This window comes from Osmerus eperlanus, chromosome 6 (assembly GCF_963692335.1).
Source record: "Osmerus eperlanus chromosome 6, fOsmEpe2.1, whole genome shotgun sequence".
Taxonomy (NCBI): Eukaryota; Metazoa; Chordata; class Actinopteri; order Osmeriformes; family Osmeridae; genus Osmerus; species Osmerus eperlanus.
Window position 1 is genome coordinate 17,217,853 of NC_085023.1, and position 22,218 is coordinate 17,240,070.

At 43.9% G+C, this 22,218-nt stretch overlaps 4 protein-coding genes across 4 annotated transcripts; 2 read left to right on the top strand and 2 right to left on the bottom strand.

The window, feature by feature from the left end:
• Nucleotides 1–138: 138 nt before the first annotated feature.
• On the bottom strand, nt 139–2,037 carry nuf2 (UF2 component of NDC80 kinetochore complex). The gene is made up of 2 exons (XM_062464046.1): nt 1,770–2,037; nt 139–1,524 (listed from the first exon to the last, which is right to left on the bottom strand). The coding sequence occupies exons 1-2, from the start codon at nt 1,890–1,892 to the stop codon at nt 283–285; spliced, it is 1,365 nt and encodes a 454-aa protein (XP_062320030.1). The 5' UTR covers nt 1,893–2,037; the 3' UTR covers nt 139–282.
• A 339-nt stretch (nt 2,038–2,376) lies between these two features.
• tbp (TATA box binding protein) lies at nt 2,377–5,701 on the top strand. Its single transcript, XM_062464050.1, has 8 exons — nt 2,377–2,482; nt 3,015–3,208; nt 3,354–3,673; nt 3,802–3,889; nt 4,046–4,137; nt 4,308–4,475; nt 4,615–4,709; nt 4,846–5,701. Exons 2-8 carry the CDS (start codon nt 3,155–3,157, stop codon nt 4,923–4,925), a joined length of 897 nt encoding a protein of 298 aa, XP_062320034.1. The 5' UTR covers nt 2,377–2,482; nt 3,015–3,154; the 3' UTR covers nt 4,926–5,701.
• Nucleotides 5,702–5,776: 75 nt separating this feature from the next.
• pdcd2 (programmed cell death 2) lies at nt 5,777–7,649 on the bottom strand. The gene is made up of 6 exons (XM_062464048.1): nt 7,248–7,649; nt 6,906–7,145; nt 6,623–6,763; nt 6,382–6,479; nt 6,190–6,303; nt 5,777–6,061 (listed from the first exon to the last, which is right to left on the bottom strand). Exons 1-6 carry the CDS (start codon nt 7,555–7,557, stop codon nt 5,888–5,890), a joined length of 1,077 nt encoding a protein of 358 aa, XP_062320032.1. The 5' UTR covers nt 7,558–7,649; the 3' UTR covers nt 5,777–5,887.
• Nucleotides 7,650–8,284: 635 nt separating this feature from the next.
• rhoua (ras homolog family member Ua) lies at nt 8,285–13,233 on the top strand. Its single transcript, XM_062464051.1, has 3 exons — nt 8,285–8,863; nt 9,035–9,093; nt 10,823–13,233. The coding sequence occupies exons 1-3, from the start codon at nt 8,620–8,622 to the stop codon at nt 11,273–11,275; spliced, it is 756 nt and encodes a 251-aa protein (XP_062320035.1). The 5' UTR covers nt 8,285–8,619; the 3' UTR covers nt 11,276–13,233.
• The last annotated feature ends 8,985 nt before the right edge of the window (nt 13,234–22,218 follow it).

Here is a 22,218-nt window from a genome sequence, read left to right on the forward strand (position 1 = left end):
AGTGGAAATGAAAACTGCATATGGTACACAAATACTTGTAGTTTGTATAGTACTCAGAAGCAGTAGGACATAACTCATGTTAAGGTATACTGAATGTTTTCCCCAAGAATCCAGTGTAACCAAGAAATGTACATGGGCCATTTGCCATATAAGTTTAATAGATAAGATGAAACCGTCAACAGGAAACAAATACAACAATCAGTAAATGCAGTGCTATGTGTATGCTAAGCAATTACAAAGTAGTGACAAAAGACATGAAAATGTACAGTATCAAATTGGAAGTTAGAAGTCTGATGTCATCTTCTTGATATCATTGTTGCCCTCCACAACACAACTTTCGATCTTCTTATGGAACTGGTCCAGGGAAGCCATCAGTTGGTCAAAGAGAGCTTGTGCCTTCTCCGTCTCATGGTTGCAGATATCCTTCATGTTTTGTATCTCGTTGCGAACTTGCTGAGTCTCTCTGTTTTTCTCCAAAATCTGCTCAGCTATCTCCTCCCGCTTCTGATGAACCTGGCCATACTGGCCTATCACACCCTGGACGTGCTGGTCCGTCCTCTCCTTCTTCCTCTGCCTGCGGATCTGCTGCTTGGATTCCTTGTCGAGCTTCATTCCTAGTGCTCTCTTCAACTGGCTCTCCTCTGTTCCCAGATTTCTCAGCTCCTTCTGCTGATTTTCATTGACCACTTCTAACTTCTGGACTTCCTCCTGAAGCTGCTGGGTCTTGTTCATGCCACTCTGCAAGTCTTGCAGCAGTTTGTGCATGAGCTCAATCTCAGCCTTGTGGTGAGTCTCGCCCTGCACAGTGATCTGGAACCCCACCAGCCTCTCGTCCGCCTGCTTGATAGAGATCTTGATGTTTTTCACATTCTCCTTCATCTTCTCCATCTGGGTCTTCACCTCCTCTGGCGACTCCACAACCTGAGACTCCAGTTTTCCAATATCCTCCTTCAGCGTACTCACATCCACCTTCATCTGAGTCAGTTTCTGTGACCTCTCCGCAATTTCCGTTTTCCACTCCGCAATCTCCTCCTTCACTGCATTCACCTCCTCGTACTTATGCACGCTGGAAGTCTGGAGGTCAGAAAGGGCAGCGGAGAGCTTTTTATCTTCTTCTTGCTGCTCTGGGGGGATAGTGGTCAGATTCTCAATCTTCTTCTCTGCATTTTTTATTCCATTTGTGGAAAACTGCAGCTTAGCCATGTCTGCCCTAAATCTCTCCAGGTGCTCTAAGGCCATGTCCATCCTCTGCTTTCTGAAGTGTAGAAAGTTCATGATACCACTCAACACAGTGACTGTACGCTTCACGCTTGGGGCTAGTAGGTCACTCAAACTGAAGTCATATACAAAACACATGGGCAAAAATTTACGCATTCTTAAGTAAACACTCATGATGGCAGTTGGATATTCGTGAAACGCTGGATACTGAATGTTTTCAGAAAGTGGGACCATGGAATGACATTCAGGCCTGAAATTATACATGAGCTGCAATACTCTCATGTATAGTCTTCTTACAGTATCTGGCTGGAAGGGAGAAAAACAAAACAGTTACAATAGCTAGTCAGACCGCTATTCACAGTAATAACTTTAATTATTTCTTATAACAGCTAGCCTAGATAGATAAGAAACGTGACTAGTAGGCTACATGGAGTATCCACACCCTGGAGTGAAAGCAAAAAAAAAAAAAAAAACTAATTAAAACTCCCGGGTTTGTCCGGCCTAAACTGTATTTTCTTTTTACTGGATACAAATAAATGTTGGCAACTCACGTTTGGGCTCGGGGTGAGGTCATTTTTCGTTAATTGTTTCGCTTCTTGTCCAGTCAAGACTTCAGTTCGAAAGAAATTTACGATTACATCTAATTTGTAAACTGGAAATGTGTTGTCCGTCATTTTCCCGACTCTTCTGGTAAATATATACGTAAGGAGACAACAGAAAAACGAAAACCAACACTCCTGTGACTAGAACCAAAGAGTATAGAAGAACCAGAGCCCGTCTGTCTCTGGAAGAACGTTGCTAGAACTATCGCCTACCTTTTGAAGTTTGTTTTTTTGGCGCGTATGAACTGTTTCCGTAAATCCGAGCAATCTGATTGGTCCATTCGTCAGTACGTTTTCCTAGAGCGCCGTACATTGGTCTGGAGGAGTTAGTCGAATGTGGTTCCTTCGACCCGATGCAGCTAACTCTTTACTCCATTATTAGTTGAGCTATCACTTTTTTATTTTTTTTTATTACATCTGTTATATTAAAAGTTATTATATAAGAAAAAAAATCAGGATACACCGCTTTTTTTGTTGGTTCGTTTCTTTGACAAATACAATCTGGATCATCAGATAATTTAAATGATGTGACCTCTAGAACCGGAAAGTATACTTTATCCAATCCGGATGTTGCTCGAGCCAGCGTCGCAGTGTTGCATGTCGAAGTGGTTATGAATCTCTGTTTAGTTGGACATTTTTCAGGGACGAAGTGAAATTCAAGGGTAAGCCTAGAAGAAAATGTAATGCATCTTGTATCGAAATGACATAGCGCATAGCAGCTCATTAAACTTTATCCAACGAGAAATGGATGTATGCAAATGTTGACATGGCATCTTGCTGCTGCTAGCTAGTTTCGTGCTAGCCTAGCTAAATAGCTACTGTCAAGTCTAGTGAGAACAACTCATACAAAATGTGACAAAATTCCCGGTGCAGCCAGGTTTGTGTATGTTGTCTTTATTGGTTTGAGATTTCAATTGTAAATTAAATGACATCGCATTTGCGCGCCACTTTAGTCTGATCGTACTGCTGGCGGTGTCTTGCTGGCAGCAATCAAGAAGCATCTACCCAGCTACCTGGTTATGTGCTAATGGTTTAGCTGTTGACTTAGCTACGTAGCAGGACTTTACTTTAGAAGTAATTAGCCTGTACCATTTGGACAGTGCAAAGTAATTCCTATATGTGATTTATTTTGGAAATCACATCAAACAAAGCATAGCTCTTATTCGTGCTTTCATGTGCTACTTACTTTGCCAGACAGGGGAAGACTACAATAGTCTACACCAATCAAGTGCATTGACTTTTTATGAGGATACACTCTCCTACTACTAGTCCTATCCTACACTTGGCATCAGAAACTGTGTGTCAGTCAGCTGTTGGCTGCATAAGGAGAGAACATGGACCAGAACAACAGCCTACCGCCGTTTGCCCAGGGGCTGGCCTCTCCACAGGTAACTTGACTGTTTTAGTAATTGTCTCCTCAACTATGATCTGAGACATGTGTAATGGTGTGAGACACCAGGGAGAGAATAAGCTCTCACCCATTTCTCAAGCGGTTTCCCACAAGGTTCTTATTGACTGCCTCATCTCCTACAGGGCGCCATGACACCAAGTCTACCCATCTTCAGTCCAATGATGCCATATGGTAGTGGCCTGACACCCCAGCCGGTCCAGAACACCAACAGTCTATCTCTCCTGGAGGAGCAGCAGAGGCAGCAGCAGGCTTCAGCCCAGCAGGCTGGGGGCATCCCGGGTGCCTCGGGACAGACTCCCCAGCTGTACCACTCCCAGGCGGTCACTACCACCACCAACTTGCCTGGCAATACCCCTCTCTACACCACCCCACTCACACCCATGACCCCTGTCACCCCAGCCACGCCAGCCTCTGAGAGCTCAGGCATTGTACCCCAGCTACAGTAGGTGTTCCTCAATCAACTTGTATTTAGACTAACAATTCATACACACGTAAACTTTTTTTATAAAGACTTGTCCACAGTAGCATGGCCATCAGGCCTGAAAGGCTCACACTTTATATGCTTGACAGAAACATTGTGTCCACTGTAAACCTGGGATGTAAATTGGACTTGAAGACCATAGCTCTGCGAGCAAGAAATGCTGAATACAACCCCAAGGTAAGGCCCAGGAATGCTGCACACCCAAATCTCAACACGCCAACTCAGCTCAATAAACTACTTTAGTGGCAGTTGATCAAGAGTCTATTGCTTTGCTTCAAAGAAGGCTCCTGAGCAGATATCGGTAGTTGATATGCAAATGCTTCAAATCTCCAGCGATTTGCTGCTGTGATCATGAGAATACGAGAGCCGAGGACCACGGCCTTAATCTTCAGCTCTGGGAAGATGGTCTGCACTGGAGCAAAGAGGTCAGTCTCCCTCCTTTAATCTCCTTTAGTAAAATACTGGAGTTGGTAAACGTTTAATTTATTTATTTTAAAGCCACACTAATTAGGACTGATTGAATCATGGTATGGGAATTCTTCTGCATTTCTTCTTGATCTCCTCATTCCTTCGTCAATGTCCTTTCCCATTGTAGTGAGGAGCAGTCTCGTTTGGCAGCCAGGAAGTATGCCAGAGTGGTTCAAAAACTGGGTTTCCCAGCCAAGTTCCTGGACTTCAAAATCCAGAACATGGTGGGCAGCTGTGATGTCAAGTTCCCCATCCGGTTAGAGGGCCTAGTACTCACCCATCAGCAGTTCAGCAGGTTAGTCACTGTATTTTTTCTTTCACTTGTCCATAATGCTGACAAGTTGCATGTGGTGTGTATTCTGTGATATGAGCTGCAAATGTAAGTAATGTGACATTATTTTTAATAATGGTTGAATAACTTTGCTGTGTTTCAGTTATGAGCCTGAGCTTTTCCCTGGGCTGATCTACAGAATGATCAAGCCCAGAATCGTGTTGTTAATATTTGTGTCTGGGAAGGTTGTTTTAACAGGTGAGTTTATATGAAAATGTATGGATTTTGTGGTTAACTAAACCTATTGAGGGAAATGCAAGGCCCTCTGAAATGTAAGAATCCCTTACATGCAAGTTCTACAGTGTATTAACTGCAGTCTCATCTTCACTTCAAGGTGCTAAAGTGAGAGCAGAGATCTACGAAGCCTTTGAAAACATCTACCCCATCTTGAAAGGATTCCGTAAGACTACGTAGACCTGACTACGGTTTTATTGTTTTATTTTTGTAGTTGCAGCAGGATGTTGTCAAGGATGCTCTCTTGGACTCTGATTGGGCCCTTTCATAGTGGACCCCTTCCACTCACATCAGTGGTTGGTTGGGCCCACTGGGCAGATCGTTTTTCTGTTTCATTGTTTTAAAATGACTTCCACTCTTTATTGAATGAGAAGCAGCATAAAAGGCTGTAGTCTCTAAGCAATTTATTTTTGTAAAGTAGGTTTAATTGTTGAAATTGCAAGGCATGTGGTTTCCACACATTCCTTACAAGACTGAATTCAAGACTCAAAACGTATCAATGGTCTCTGGCAGTTTTATAGATTGACTCATGAAGTATTGTTTATTGATATGGTGTTCCAGGACATTGTTTTAAGTTTGAGATTATTTTGCAAAGCATCCCCTCCCAACTTAATAGGTTTCACTAATGTATGTGTGGATTTGGCTTTGTGCCAACACCGTGGCACTAAAAGGCCTGGTAACCAGAAACGGAATTTAACAGGCAACCTTGATGTCAGACGTTTAGGTTTTTATTCATGTTTATGTACCCCAGACTTGTCATTTTAAACAATATTTAAAATCATTGTTTTATACTTCAATTTTAGAATAGACAAAGTTCTGTTTTATATTTCTTATTGTTTTTGGTCCATCGCCTAAGCCCAAGAAAGCACCGTAACAGAGGGATGCAGTCTATACTGGCTTCAAATGTATGATACTTTGCTACTTGTGCACAATTAAACTTGTATATATATAAAGTGTGCTGGATCTCTTGCTTTGTGATTTTACAGACACATGTTTAAGTTATGCCAGATAAGAGTACTTTTTGAAAGGAAGTGAAAGTTTGTTACATATTTTTATTACAGTCAATTTGGCAGTTCTTATTATTCATTACATTGCAAATATGTATATACAATACAGTTATTAGTGAATATGTTTGTTATTCCTTAGTTGCTCTCCGCTTGCTTTTCTTTAGTGAGGTCCTGTTTCCATATGAACTCAGGACTGTATTTGTTCCCCAGGTCACAGCTGGTCTCGCATGTATAGACAGCAAGCGTTCCCCAGTCTATACTGGCCTCTGGACTGTCAACTTTCAGGTGGTTTAGCAACTGCGGCATCACCTGTTGGAACACGCAACAACTCCTCTTCAGTATAATACAAATATGCTAACCCTGACATCAAATTCAGCATGGATATTGAGTCATTACACACCATTACATTTGAATGTTTAGTAAAAGAATCAGATTACCTGGAACTCAAACACCCTTCTGGAGCCACAGAGGCAGTGCGGGACATTATTTTCTGAAGGAACATGCTCAGATGACAGCCATAGAGGAGAACCACCCCTGCAGTACCTCAGAACCTGTAACACCATAACTTGTCATGCAACACGTGTTTAGAAGTCCTCACTAATATTGGTGCCTCTGAAAAGTGCTAGTACCTGATGTGGCTCAGTTTGAATCCGTTGTTTAAACTTCTGGAATACCTTGGTATCTTGGGTTTCATGCATGGCCATGTCTTCAAGCTCTGACTCCAAGGCTGTGGAGGAAAAGCCCTGCACATTTGCGATCAGCCATTTCTACATTGGTTGGGTTAATACACTTGTTATGTACCCTCCCTCCTGTAACTCATGATTCAAGGGGAAGACGAAAGAAGAAACAACATGTCAGATATGATCTTACAGTCAACCAAGGTGGAGTGGTCAACATCCCTCTGAACACCCTTTACTGTCTCTGGGTCCTCTTCCACTGGCAGCTCTTCAGGCTCAGTGACGAGTTCAAACTCGGGGAACAGGAATGGTGATGGCACAGCACTGGACAGCGCTGCGAAATACAGATGTTACACTTAATAGCACCATATCCTAATGTATTTTTTTAAGCTTTTAACAAGATTTTTTTTAAATTAAGAGTTGGAAGTGTAAAATACATTTAGTTCCAAATCTAGTTTTTCTGTCTTGCTGCTTACCTTGACCAACACATTCTTTCTTGTGGCTGTGTCTCCAGTCTATAGTCTGGTGTTCTTTACTGCAATAGTACACAGCATGACAGCGGGAACAGGCTTTCTGACCAGGACAGCCACACAGCCGGCACAGTTTAACTCCAGAACCAAGTACACATGGGTCGGGCTCTGTCCCGATTGGAGCCTCGTCCGTTGGGGGATCAAAGGGGTAGAAATCATTTCCCCGTGGCAGCTGACTCCTATAGACTGGAGGAGAGAAACTGGGATGTCAACTTTGAGAAACAGAACAAATTATCATTTAACAGGTAGGGCCTATTTTCCCTGTAAGTGTAAACAAACAAACTTCACCTTTTAGACAACGGCTGTCATTTTGCGAGAAGCAGTCAGGTGTCTTGCAGCAAAATACAAACACAGTTCGATGGAAACTTCTATCCTGTTCGGTGATGGGTGCATACACCTGCAGCAGAAAAGCTGTGGGGAGTTGACATTTATCACACGCCGAATCTGGAAGACTAGGAAGGTTCGTCTGACTCAACCACGCAGGTTTACCGCCAACTTTACTCGGGAATTGGGAACTCTGTAGCTGCCAGACTTCCGCCTCCTCCAGGAAGCCAAGAACAGTTTCTTTATTCAATATTGGATTTTCATTGTTGGCCATTTCAGACTGTTTATCACTCCAACTCAACGCTTCTTGACAGTAATCATAAGAAACACACCAGCTCAGCTCAACGTGCGTTTCTTGTCCCACTATTAAATGTGTCCGTAGGAAACATACATCAATGGACAAAACCATCCCCATTTTAACCAATTTAATGTAGCCTAATGTTACTAGTGGGCTGCTCTACCAATGAAGTTTAAATGACCGAAACGTTTGTAAAATGATGATAGAAGTCATAATGAGGAGGATATAGGCCATGTAAATATTGTAATCTACTGGTACATTTGAAATGCATGATTTTTCCACTTTGAAAATCAGTCTTTGGCCACCAAGTGGTAGCATTGTTCTGATACTTATTAGTGAGAATTAAAAGTATTTTTTGAAATTCAGATAGACAAGAGCTCTATAAAACGATTACAACATATCATGATAAATTAGATATGATGAGATTGCTTTACTTAATATACTTTAAAGCCATTATTTGAGTGCAACTATCCAACAACAAGAAATGTACCTTATGCTCATGGAAAGTAGTATACCATAAGTTAACACACGCGATCATATAAATCACATTCAGCTCAACCAAGCAACAAGAGAAAACGTCATGATTTCGCGAACGCGAAAGGAAGGTGATTCTCCGAAACACCGGTTTTCATTTGCCCAAGGGCCAAGCCTGTGAACCAGTGATGTCATTGTCCCCTTCCTCAGTCCACACGAGGGAGCTGTAGTAGAGGGAGTGTGTTCTGGATGTGTCTACGGAAAATACCCAAAGCACTCAAGTCAGTCTTGTAGGCTGTCCTACATATGGGACGTTGTATTTGACTAATGCTCACTTTGGATATATCGTTTGAATGATGTGTTACTTAAAACGGTATGTTTTGACGTCAAGACGACTGCATCGGCTTTAAACTTTTTAACCATGGGACCTACCATGAAAACCAGAGAGAAGTTTACTTCGAGATACACTTGTGAAAGTTCTGTTGATGGCAGAGTTAGGAAACTAATGGGTTGGCGAAGCTTACATTGACTCGTCTCTCGACATATAGGTAAGACCGCACGGCGATGCCTCCCCAGGGAGAGGGTGAATACAAACCTGTTTCAGTGTCGGTTCCGTCGGTTCCTCCGGTCCCCCCGCGAAGGTTCAGGAGCAGGGATTCGTCAAAGTATCGAACTGGGACAGGAGAGCGCAAAGTAAAGTGTGTGCTCGTTGGAGACGGGGCTGTAGGGAAGACAAGCCTGATAGTCAGCTACACAACAAATGGATATCCAACAGAATATGTCCCAACTGCTTTTGACAACTTTTCAGGTAACTTCAAATTGTGTTTCTCTATAGTCTGATTTTACAGTGTAACGAAAAACACCATATGGTGGCATTGCAACAAATATATAATGTATAATAATACTACAATTTTAAATGTGAATATGGACTATAATACTTCATTCCAATGTATGTATGTAATATGTCTTTATTTTCCAGCTGTGGTTGCAGTTGACGGCAAGCCGGTGAAGCTACAGCTATGTGACACAGCTGGACAGGTCTGTAAAGAATCAATAATAAGCCACCAGAACTCTTGCCTTTACCATGCTGCAAATTTAAGTAGTTCATCTTACTACAGCTTAAAACGCTTACTTCATGGAGATGATACCAGCTCATAAGCTTAACATAGCTCCACTTGGGGTTCATTCCTATGCACCCACACCCCCACCATCTCCATGCCCTGCAGGTCAGAGGTCTTGGGAGTACAGCTGACTAGGTTGATGAGTACCAGCAGTGTTTATGTCCAGCCGTGAGAATGCACATGAAACGAGGTTACCTATAGCTGGTTTTTCTCTCTGTCACTGGAGCTGACTGTCAAGTCTGAGGGAGGGTTACCCTCGGATGGTAAACCTTATCATGGTGATTCATGTCTTTGAGAATAGAGAGGAAACATAGCTTTAAGCTGATGCCCAGCTGGGTCTGGTCAGTGGAAACACAAGCTAGAAAGAGCATAACTTGTTGAGCTCAGTCGGCTGCTAACTGTTGGGCTGATCATGTGGGAAGCAGAGCAGTCTGAAGGACACGAGTGAGCTGCCAGAAAAGTGGAGGCTGGAGAAAAGAGAGCAGAGATCAGAAAGACGAGAGCTAAACAGGCTGGAATATTAGAAGGGAGAGTCTGGGGAAGATAGGAAAGACTATAGAAAGCAGAGCCAAGGAAGCTGGAACAGGAAGCAGGAGGAAGAGTCTGGATATTGACCAGTGTTTCAGTCTGGGGCAGGAACAGGCTATTGGTGACTAAATGGCATTGTGTCCTGAGGTTAATGGTGACAGTCAGTTCCTGGGCTAGGAGTTGGAGGTGGGAGGCAGGACAGTGGGTTGAGGACTCGGGCTGAGTTCAGCCAACCAGCCAGAAGGGAATAGATCACCTTCCTCATGATTGTATGCAGAATAACCAAGAACCCTGTGCTCCTCTGAGGAGGATATCACACAGTTAACGTTTCAGTCAGGAAACAGTGCGTAAACACTCAAGCTGGGTGTATCACAGGACCAGATGAAAGAACGAGAGAGGGGTGAGGAGAGAGGGGTGAGGAGAGAGACGGGACGTGCACACTTTGTCAATAAACAACTCACATCTCAGTGGAATGCCAGTGTTATCTCCTTTTCGGTGAAAATCACAGTGCAAGTAGATGTGTTTCCGATTACCCCACAATCACTGCCTTTGCGTAACGCAGGCAGATGAAAGGACTGAACACACGTTGTCAGGGGAGATAAGCAGCCGTATTGGCGTCAGTCGGTGGTCCAGAGGTTATGTGCTTACAGAGGTAAATCCCTGTAACGTTGCCTGCCAGCTACTTATAGGAACCTATCAGGAGCACTAAGTTTCAGCTCAACTTACCAATTATTACACATAGTTCTGAGTTGTGTATAGGAAGGGCACTTATTCTCTGACCTTAGTCTGCTGTCATTGGTCATATACTGTATTATGCTTTCCAGTATTGGTCAGGCCTACATCTGGCAAATGAATTCCAGCCATACATAAAACTCTGAGTAGCATGTATATATTTTGTGCATGTATACATTGATAAATTGTCAATTTATATCGCTGGCTTCACATGGAGGGGATGTGCGATAAATACTGCAGTGGACTGCCATTGTCAGGCTGCATTACATAACATTGCAGTGTCAGTCAGCATATATAGCCTTTGGATTGTCCTTATCCTCTGAAAGAGCTCGTCCCTCTCTTCCTCGTTGTCTCATCTGTCTCTTTTCTTTGACCTGTCCCCACAGGATGAGTTTGATAAGCTCCGCCCCCTTTGCTACAACAATGCTGACATCTTCATGCTGTGCTTCAGTGTGGTTAGCCCCGCCTCCTTCCAAAACGTGGCAGAGAAGTGGGTTCCAGAGATCCGCCGGCACTGCCCGCGGGCGCCCGTGGTCCTGGTGGGCACACAGTCGGACCTGCGGGAGGATGTGAAGGTTCTGATCGAGCTGGCGCGTTACCGCGAGAAGCCTGTGGACCCCGTGGAGGCCCGGCGCTGTGCGGAGGAGATGCACGCTTTGTGCTACATGGAGTGTTCTTCTCTTACCCAGAAAAACCTAAAGGAGGTTTTTGACGCAGTCATCGTGGCCAGCATACAGAACTCAGACTCCCAGCATCCCCAGCGGCACAAACAGAGGACTCCAGACAAGATGAAGAAACTGTCCAAGTCCTGGTGGAGAAAGTACTGCTGTGTGTCCTAGACTAGCCTGGTTGGGTGTTCTAGCTTGGCCTGATCTAGCCTAGTCTGGTTGGCTGGCGTATATTTCTGAACATTACACAATCTTGTCTGCCTATCTGTCAGCCATCTGTAGCTACTCAGTAACACAGAGACACAGTCACAGAGATAGAGGTTAGCTGTTAGACTGGTGTTAACATCAGGCCTTGGTCACAGGGGATTTATCCTGGCTCACCTAGGGTCAGAGTTCAGGGTCAGTGGCTGTGTGCCAGGGGTCACCAATTTTGCTGACCTCTGATTGGCCAACTATAGGACTTACTCTGGGGATGTAAACAAACATTGCCATGACAGCATTTCAGAGCTTCTATTGGGCTTGTCGCCCATGTGTAGTCCTGCACCTGATTGACTGTCAGTAGTGTTTCCATCCATCCTGTCATCAGAGAGCAAAAATGCCATTCTCATGATGAGACGAATAATGTAGAGTATCATCAGTTAAACAGTTGTATATAAATAATCCATGCATATATATTTTTTTCATTTTAACCGTTCAAGTGGGACTAATACTCTTTTTGGTTGCATCTCACTTCTAAAATATAATGCAAAACATTTAATTTAGGAATAAGTGATGATTTTTCTCTCAGAAAATGATACCAAGGTCACCAATGTAACACTTCAATGAAATCATGTATGTAAGTCCTTACTGTGATGCATGAATTATATGTATATTTACTGGTATCTATTGTTTTTCTGTGTACAAATGTATATTTCAGAATGAACATGGAGTCATATGTCCCTACCCATCCACAAGAGCCAACAATCAACTTTATTGTTAGTGTTACTCCACCATCTCCATTCTGAGTCCCATGACCAGGAGGAGTACTGTTTTTGTGAATAGGGTTAGTTGGAAGTAGATTCTCAGGATAGCAGTTGCTGAGGCATAACATGTAGCCTATTTTCCCTAGGCTCCCAATGCAAGTTTGACTGTCATCTTGAAAAGTGAGACAGAAATGTGTGCTTACTGTAGGGTTTGAATCACAGTGATTAACAGACCGTATGGACCGCCTGTGATCTTTGTTTCTGTAACACAACACCCTGGTCTGGTAGGCCAAAGCCGGTTAATTTATAAAACCAGGTGTAGAGGTGACAAAGCCGTTTGAATTTGGAATCATAAGGGCCATCTGTTTTGATGAAGTTGTTTGTCAGGCCTGGTAACCAGAGCTCCTGCAGTAGCAAGTGAAATTCAAACCCTGGGCTCAGAGATGCAGTTAGCACCTTATTGGACCTGTGGACATGTGAGGGAACTCTGAAGGTGATTTATGATGAGAGTCAGACGGAAGGTTTTACTGGGGTAGGCTATTCCTTGAACTGTCACTATCAACCAGAAACTCAGTTAAGCTGAGCGTCAACAGTGGAACAGACAACGAATAGACACCGATGGAGGTATGTTGTACATTAAATAGTTCCATCATCGCCACGATATTCATTCTGGCCTTCTTGTTAGGAAGCAGTTCCTTTTGAATGAAATGAGAAAGTGAGATTGTAAAAGAGGAAAGATGGAAGATAGGATGTGAAATGAGGGACCAGGAAGAAGCACACACAGTGATGTTGACTGAAGGGAGCAAACGGCTTTCAGCCAGTGGTTTGCCGTGTCTAGGGAAAGGCAACTGTAAACGTTCAGTGTCTTCAGATCACTTTTTAGTGTCTTTGATATCCAATATCCGAGTGTTTATTAAGGCTCACTTCACTCATACATGCATCTCATTCCAGTAGCATTTTGACACCGCCGAGTGGATTCCACAAAGTTTCTGATAATTCCCATTGTGGTGGTTTCCACCCATGGGGGTTAGTGGTCTTTTCAGGGCTGTTGGAAGTAGGGGGGCTGCATGAACACCTTAACTCTGCTGTCAGATCAGAGCAAAACAGCTGTCTGTCTGTCTGCCGTTTGATACTTTTGTAAATAAAGACTATTTGGGATACATCTTCTATTTGGTGTTGTTAAGTTTGTTTTTTTCCTGTATCTTAAAGTGATAAGATAGTTATAATTGAGGTATTTTCTTGATTGTATACAACAAGGCCTTAATCATAATATATTTTGGGGGGGACACATCCCCCCCAATATTCAAATCTTGTCAAAATGTCCCCCCCAATATATTGATATAAAAAATATATATAAATGTCTCCTACGCTACGACAGGCAACCACGCACGCTGTCCGAAATTATCATAAAAAATGTAATTCGTCCCCCCCAATGTTCACTCCATGGCTACGGCCTTGGTATACAAACAAGGAGACATTAAACTGGGGTAGTTCTATGGATCGTATAATTTGGTATAAAATAACTTTGTAATGTCTTTCCAGTCTTTAAAAATTAGTCTTGATTGGCCTTTGTGCCATTCTAATTACCAGACAACCAAACAGTGGGCGCTCTTCTGTCAGCCAACTAATGCCTCTGTAAACCACTATAACAGTTATAGGTCACTTTCCGTGATCTTTTCAACAGTTACATCGATCTGATCTGAGTGAGAGGAAGGGCGTGAAATAGATGTGTGTGGGTGCATGCGTGCCTTTGTGTTCTTTTTTGGTCGTGTTCGAGCACAGCTTAGAGGCCGGTACATCCATTGCTCTGAGATCAGAGACAAAAAGACAAGACGGCAAAGATAACATGATGAGAACACTAACCACAGATGCCCAAACACATCTCCCCTCAACTGCTGAAATAGTTACGTAAGTCGCCTGATGTAGGAGGGAAGCGATGGAGAGATGGATAAAATGACATGAGGGCTGGATCATAGATGTTTTTCTGTTTTCTCTGTCGATTTACCCACCAGCGTAGAGGACGGGCAGTGAGGAGCAGGGAGGGCCGAGGAGAGGCTGGCTGAGACAGAAAAGCTGTTGTTTCTCAGAGGCTCTGGCTGGGACACTAAGGCTGCTGGACAAGGAGAAGAAGTTACGTTTGTCTGGATGGCTGCCCAGCTTGTCACTGGCAGGAAATGATGATCCACTTGTTTCTTCATGTGCTGACAGAAAGAGACAACCAACAGGCCCCCTTCTCCCAGAACCCACTTTGCCCTACTTTCAACACTGCATATATATACATGTTTACTTTACAGGGGGAATTCAGGACAAACACATGTCTCACCATATATCAAAACCATATCTTTCTCACCACCATATGCAGTTTGTGTTTATGTCCATACAGTATTTTTCTTCAGCCCAGTATCAGGCCACATTGGTGAGAGGCTACACAAGAGCTAACAAGACACCTAATAAAATCGGCACATGATCCAAGTGGATCCAAATGGGGAGTTATTGCAGTATGTGTGTGTGGTTCAACACTCGGCCAAAACATTGTGGGCCACAAGAGGAGTTTGTTTACGTTGAGACGGTGCTAGTTACGGGATCTGGTGGAGTGTTTAATAGCAGTTGGTAAAACCACAAACAGGTTGAGTGTGTGCGTCTCACTACACGTGTCCGCACATGTGTGTGTGTCTTTGTGCTCCAAGTGTTACTTTTAATAACTCCCCTCAGTACATAATTTCCCCAAACAGAGCAGGATGACTAGGCAGATCTATCTCCACCACATTCAAACACCCTTGCAGTCCTCCCTAGGCCTGGCTGCTATCTACATTCTGCCACATACAATGAGCCAGACTTGACAACGTGGCAGACTTGACAACGTTCCACAAACACACACACAATGGCACTAAAATGCATCAACAGGGTGTAAGTCACAGCCCAGTCACACACAGTTATGCAACATAGGGGACAACTGTTATCTACATAACTGAAGTTTGATGGGCAAAAAAGAAATCAGAGCATTTTACTCACCACCAAATATTAATCCAACCCAATACAACAAGTGTGTGTGTGAACATGTGACATTGTCTGTAATGGAGCACAGCTGAAAGGCCAACAGATGTCATTTAGAGGGGTGAAGTAACACTTTCCCAGTCAAGTGACTTATATAACAGATTTTTATTGCAATCAGTGAGAGACCTAGAGCACTTGGCTTTCTCTGTGTGATTGTGTGGGTTTGTGTGTTTGTGTGTGTGTGTGTGTGTGTGTGTGTGTGTGTGTGTGTGTGTGTGTGTGTGTGTGTTGAATGAATGGGGTCAAGGGAGCTGGCCCAGCAGTCAAACCGGCTGTGGACCTTCTAGAAGACTTCTGGCTCTGAGTCATGTCTCTCCATCCTCCAGCAGCAGTATAATTGGGTCCAGGCTGCTCAGAGTCTCCACTTGTAACCATGACAGACACAGTGAAGAGACAAACAGAAAAGGGGACAGACAGAAAGACAGACAGACAGACAGACTGGTCAATATACAGACAAGCAGACAAGCAAACAGATAGGGCATGAGCAGATCAGTCATCCATGTCTGCTTACAGTCTCTGCTCTTGTCTCGGAGGACCAGGAGGAGTCTGGTAGACTTCAGAGTAGATCAAACAGTACAGGTGTTCAACCTCATCAGGATGTTTTGCTTTGGAAGAGGCCCCCACATCTGGGTTGAAATGTGTTAAGAATTACTGTACTGTGGTAAATGCACCGTCTGCCTTTTGAAAGACCTAATCTAATTTTCGTCATTATATGTTAGTCAAATCCTACAGTTCAGACTGCGGTAGGTTAGTAAGATGTGTGAGACATGTGACATCATAGCTCTCTGTAGCATGTCAAATCAATGACATAATATATTACTAAATTCCCCAAAACTCAATATATTGTGTTGTGTACATGCAGAAAGAGGGGGAGTGAGATAGAGACAAAGTTTTAAAAGGAAGAAGGAAAGAAAGAGAAGTGTAGAGAGAGAGAGTAGAGAGAGAGAGAGAGAGAGAGAGAGAGAGAGCATAGAGAGAGAGAGAGAGAGAGAGAGAGAGAGAGAGCATAGAGAGAGAAAGAGTGAAACTGATGTGCACTCATTTGGGCTCCTTCCAGGAAGTTGAGTTTAACAAAACAACAATCAAATCTTCAAAAGGAACAAATAATTGTGCCCAGCTGAGAGCACCATAATGATTGAATCTTTTATTGAGCAACGTATCCCTCTGTAGAAAGATCTGTTTACCTCCTGAGCCCTTCGTGTCCCTGTCTGACACGAATAACACACACACACATCCTTACTCCAGTTAAACTGTGGGGGATCTTGTGTATGGAGATGATAGCAGAGAATTTATTTATTTAACATAGGTGCAATGGTTAGTGTGTTTCCAGTTGAGTGTCCCATTTGACACGTTTTAGGAACAACACTCTTTCTAGGGTTTCTGTGGGCCAATTTGCACGTCTCAGAGAGAGAGCAGTGGACTGGTAGAGTGAGCTTTGTGTAGACATGCAGCAACGCTGGGAGGGGAGGATTAGAACCTGATATTGAGAGAGGTAGGGGAGAGAACAGACTCCCTCTGAGGGGGTTTATTAAGTCGTGGCCTAGAAACCAGATGTAACCAGCCGGTCTCCCACACACACACACACACAAACACACGTTTACAGACACACACAAACACACACGCTACCCCCCTCCTTACCCCTTGTTCCCACCGGCCCAGTCAGGCTCATGGCAGCTGGCCAGAACTTTTGTCTTGTTTTCAAACTTTGTGAGCTGACACAAATGTGAAGGCAGACTTGGCTGTTAGGAGAGAGGCCAAATCAAATCTACTTTCTGCTTTGAGTCTCTGACCTCCTAGTGCGCTGCCTCACTGTCTTCAAAACAGCACACATCAAACTTCAACAAGAACAAAAAAAAAACACAATTTGACATTCATAGCATGACAGTTAATTTATGGTCCACCACAATAATAATTAATTCCTCAGTGCAGAGGCCTTTAAAACATAATTCAAATGGTACGTTGAGAAAATGAGTAGCAGCTTCGGAACCCTTTTCAGGGCCTTGTCTTCTCTCCATGGGCTCCATCGGTGCTGGAGGAGCTTGAGGCTTTAGAAAGACAAGAGAGTAGAGGTGATAAGTGAGGAGTCCTGCGGTACTGGAGCATGGTGCCCCTGCAACAGCAGTAGCGTCGACTCCCTCTCTGGTGGTCGGTCCTGGCAGAGGAGCGCTGACAGGAAGAAGCAGAAAGCTGCTCTGTCACATAGCTTTGATAGAACAAAGACACACACACTCACATACATCAGTGATAAGACCTATCTCTAGCTCGGCCCTAGTGTTTGCATTTGTGAGGGCCTTCTCCTCCCCTTAATGCCCCTTGGCTTCCCCATTATGAAATGTATGAAAGATTGGAAACCAAATTTGTGGTTTATTAAAACCATCTACAGCTGAATCTAATCTGCTTGATGTGTTTAGACAGACATCTGTGCTTATATTCTGGTGAGAAGTTGTGCAAGGGTTGGTCTGTGGGCCAAAGGGGGATGTTTTGACAACATGCAAACCTATCAAACTGAGCAAAGTTACACTCACTCACACACACACACACACACACACACACACACACACACACACACACACACACACACACACACACACACAACCCGTGAGTGGATATCTGTTATCACAAAAACCAGCTAGCTAGCTACAGCTGCCCTGACGTGCCATAACCATCCGCCTTCACCCAGTGAAGCAATGGTGACACTTGGAGTGTGAAATGGAGGAATCCTCCACAGGTCCAGCACATGGACAAATCAGTAGCCCACAGCTCCATGGGCTTTGTGAACAGATCAGGTCACACAGTCCTGTAATCACATCCTGAGGAGAGAATCTATCCTGTCATATTCTAGAGGTGAAAGTAATAAATTATTGTAACAGTGTCCTAGACTACAGCTGCTGGTTAAAAGCAATTTGAACACATACCACTGGACTTTGATATGTCGTCATAAGATATCAACTGGAGTGGAACCAGATATAACACATAAACCCAAACTGGATAGATGTAAGGCAATAAGGATATGTTTACATGTATCAGGTTCTGCCTGTATAATGAACTGCATAATATGTAACACAACTCTTGGTTTGTTATATGAAGATGTTCCTGTCTCTGTCCTACCTCTGTGCTCGGAGGGAGGGAGGGAGGGAGGGAGGGAGGGGTGGGGGACACAGACACAAAGTTCAGAACATGACGTAATGGACCAAGCATGCCACGTACAACAGATGTTTATATTTCCACATATCTTATCTGCTTTATCCCATACCCCACCCACACTCACGCAAATGTTGACAGTCCCCCTGGTTGGTGTGAGAGAACACTCCACCATGACTGCTACTGACTGAAGGTTGAATGAACATGTTCTAAATGTCACACATCTCGGAGCCTTCATAGCTTGTAGGAGCTGTAGGAGCTCTGTTGTCCAAGAAACCAGATTTTGCATCTACTGTCTGGATATTACAGTAAAACTTTACAGTAAAAATACTCCCTTGATTTGGAATCTAACCGCAAAACCATCTGCTCATCTGTAGATGGAAAACTCCCTAACAGTCAAGGCAGGTGTTTCCTATGGGAGTGTGTTGTCTGCGTGTGTGTGCAGACGTGAGCGCATGTGTATGTGTGCGTGTGTGTGTGCTTGTGTGTGTATTCCTCTGGGAGAAATAATCTCATATAAAGACTTATTGATCCAGTAAACAACACTGGCAGGATTGTTCATTTGAATCAGCTGATGGAATGAATCAAACTGCTGCTATTCCTCCCCCTGGCCACATCAATGGCGGCTGTGTTTACTCCAGAATCTTCCGTTTTAATATTGGGTGTCGAAAACAGGTCTTAAGTGGTTGAATTGTTTTGGTCGAGGTTTGCATGTTAGAGCAGTCCTTTTGTATTTTTCCTACCATGGTGATTGCTGACTCATTCTTTAGCCGCTGTCCAACAAGGAGTATCTTTACAGGAAACTATACGGTCCACGTCTAGTTTTCAGGGAGTGCTTTTCCTGAAATTCCATTGTCCTGATGGGGCTTTTTATGGACAGGATAAGATAAATTTGGAGGATGGAGACATTCAGAGATTCAGAGGAGGGTTGAAAAGGGGGAGGGCAGTAGTCATTCCTGTTATTGAGGAAACGTCAACGGATCTCTGTTAAGGCCTTGCACCCATCATCATGACACACAGAAACTGATACCCCAAACTGCACACACTCCTATCTCCAAACAGAGAGTGGCAACCTGAAACCAAAACAGCTGACATGACAACTTCACGTTTCCTGATAACTCAGGATTAGCCATGTCAGAGAGTTTCCTGTCCTGTGAGTGTTTTGTGTGTGTTTGTGTGAGTCTAGTCTCGGCTGCCGTGATCAAACACAGCCTCGTCTGTCTGAATACCTCAACCCTCCTGCTCCCCTGGCCTCCTGTCCTCCTCCACTGACGCCTCCCCCAGACTCCCTTCCACACACCTCAACACAGCCTTGTCCCCCCAGCCCGCATTTCCCAATCCTCCTCCCTCTCCCACCCCCAGACCCTCTGTCCCTCCCCAGTATTGACGTGGGAGGAACAATGCTGAACTCTGTGTACCATGAAGGACTGCGTAGGCATCCTTGCCTGAAAGAAGCCATTCAGCCTCCTGTTCTCTCTCTCTCTCTATCTCTCTCTCTCTCTCTCTCTCTCTCTCTCTCTCTCTCTCTCTCTCTCTCTCTGTCTGCAATTGGAGAGCTGTCTGTTTGTTTGTTTGTTTGTTTGTTTGTTTGCTAATTCCCCCCACCCTCTTTCACTCCCATACACACACACACACACTTTATCTGTATCTCTCTATTTTAATGCAACTCAGCTCCAGCACAGCTCTGTGGACATGCATGAGGTCTAAAACTGCACTGTACACTTTTTCTGCTCAAGTGGATGTCTGAGCTACAAATGTGCCATCTAACCCCACTCTCTCCCTCATCCACCCCATGTGCTAATTTCTATTACATAATGAAAATATCATGCATCTTTCATGGTCTAAAAATACCAGGCTGATAGTGCAGGCCAGGCCCAGTGACTGTAAGGATCACAAACAACTGTGACACTCAACATCCAGGCTTAAAAGCTCTTATTAGAACCTCCAGACACTGCCTGGAAGACTGATCTCGACTGACTTGGACAAGTATAGTTTTTGTTTCACCAAACAGTTGGACTGAATAGGAAAACATTTGGAAGAAATTTGGAAATTTGAAACAGTTTGTCTAAACTACTGACTAGTCTAGAATGAACTACATGCAGGGCAAGGCCAAGTTTGCTAGTGAATACCTCCAGTGTGTGTGTGTGTGTGTGTGTGTGTGTGTGTGTGTGTGTGTGTGTGTGTGTGTGTGTGTGTGTGTGTGTGTGTGTGTGTGTGTGTGTTTGTGCCATATGAGGGTTCTGTCTTTGCAGGCAGGCGGGCAAGCAGCAAATAATTCCAGCTAGTTGGGCTCCTGTGGTTCCCCAGCCATCAGTCAAGTTTAATACCCACTCACAGTCAGCGTCGCTGGCCTGGAACCTGCACAAGGCCACCTTTCAGCGGGGCCACTTGGTGCTGCTCTGAAGGCTCAGGGTGAACTGGGGGACTATGGTGACACGGTGGAATTGAGTGCTGAACCTCAGATCCACAGCAGCCAAACAAGTGGTTCCCCAAGACAGGAAATATATACATTATAATGGTACCCAAAGTGATATGTATAAACTCCACTACACCTACACCTGGCTTGTGTGTTACTGTGCATGTGATTGTGTGTGTATGTATGTTTCTAGAACTGGAAAACCCTCCAGGCCAGTTTCACCCATCAGGGTTGGTCGTATCGGCAGACAAACAGCTCCACTGAGAGCCAGTATTGTTAATGTACAGCTAGGAGCCTCAAGGTCTAGCTGGGGTAACAAGCAGGGTCTGTTCAGCAGTGTCCAGTGACCATGGACTTATCTAGTTGGCAGTGATGAAATGCTTCCTCAACTGGTTCATGTAGACAGATTTAAGATCTGCTAGTCCTTTCCCAACCTGCCTCTTGATAATGAGACACAAATGCCGAAGTGACCACAGACCAGCCTGTTTTACCACTACACAACCCGTACAATTACTCTCTGTCGCGTCCTTGTACTGTTGTCAGTGATAGGGTGTCAATGACTGTCTTGTTCCTTGTGGCCTGCTCTTGATGAGAGCTGAATGTTTGATGGACAAAGTCCATTGGTGTATTTGTTTATGTGCAAGCTGTGTCCATGTTATAACTCTCTTCTACACAGACCCCAGACTAGTCGTTCACCATCCAAGTGTGTTGTGACAGCTCTTATGTCATTACATAATTTACTCAATAGATACATGGAAGACAATATACTGTATGACAGATATAAACTGATATTAGTTCATTTAAATGTGTATACAGTTCAGTCAACATCAAGGCTAATTGCTGTATTCACTCCATCCTTCTCATTTTTCCTGTTGGGTGGCTTTGAATAGATTTATTTATGGAACCTATTTATAAATGTGGACCAAAAATAAATATTACAAATAACTTAGTCATTGTCCCCACCCATTCACTAATGGGATCTCAGTTAGTCCAGACCTTTATCTTAGTCCTCTCGACTCCAGATGACCTGCCTTTCACTTGCACACAAACATGCACGTACGCACATATACACACACACCATACATTTACATATCTGCATGCAAGTACTCATAAACACACACACTTACCGACACACACAACTCTCTAACAACTAAACTACAAAGACACAAAGCCCTCCCATGTCAGAGACATCCTGGCTGGGATGGTGTGATGACATTTTTAGATTCCAAGGACAGTTCATTTCCTCTCTTCCTGGTTGCTATTGTGTTCCAGTGATACCATTGGTCCTCAGGGACCAGCTCTGGTTCCATAGTTGCGGACCAGCTTACAAAGGGGTGGAATGGAGGGCCTCATAAATGACTACCAAGAGTCCAGAGCAGATGTGTTAGAGAGCTTAGTGAGTAAACTGTTTTCTCCTCTGATTTCATTTGGACAACCTTTCAAGTGATATGTGCAAAAAGTAATGACAAACAATGAATTTATTATCTTTAGCACACTGGTAACATGTTTAATGCATTCCTACACCTCAGAGCTGTACCAAA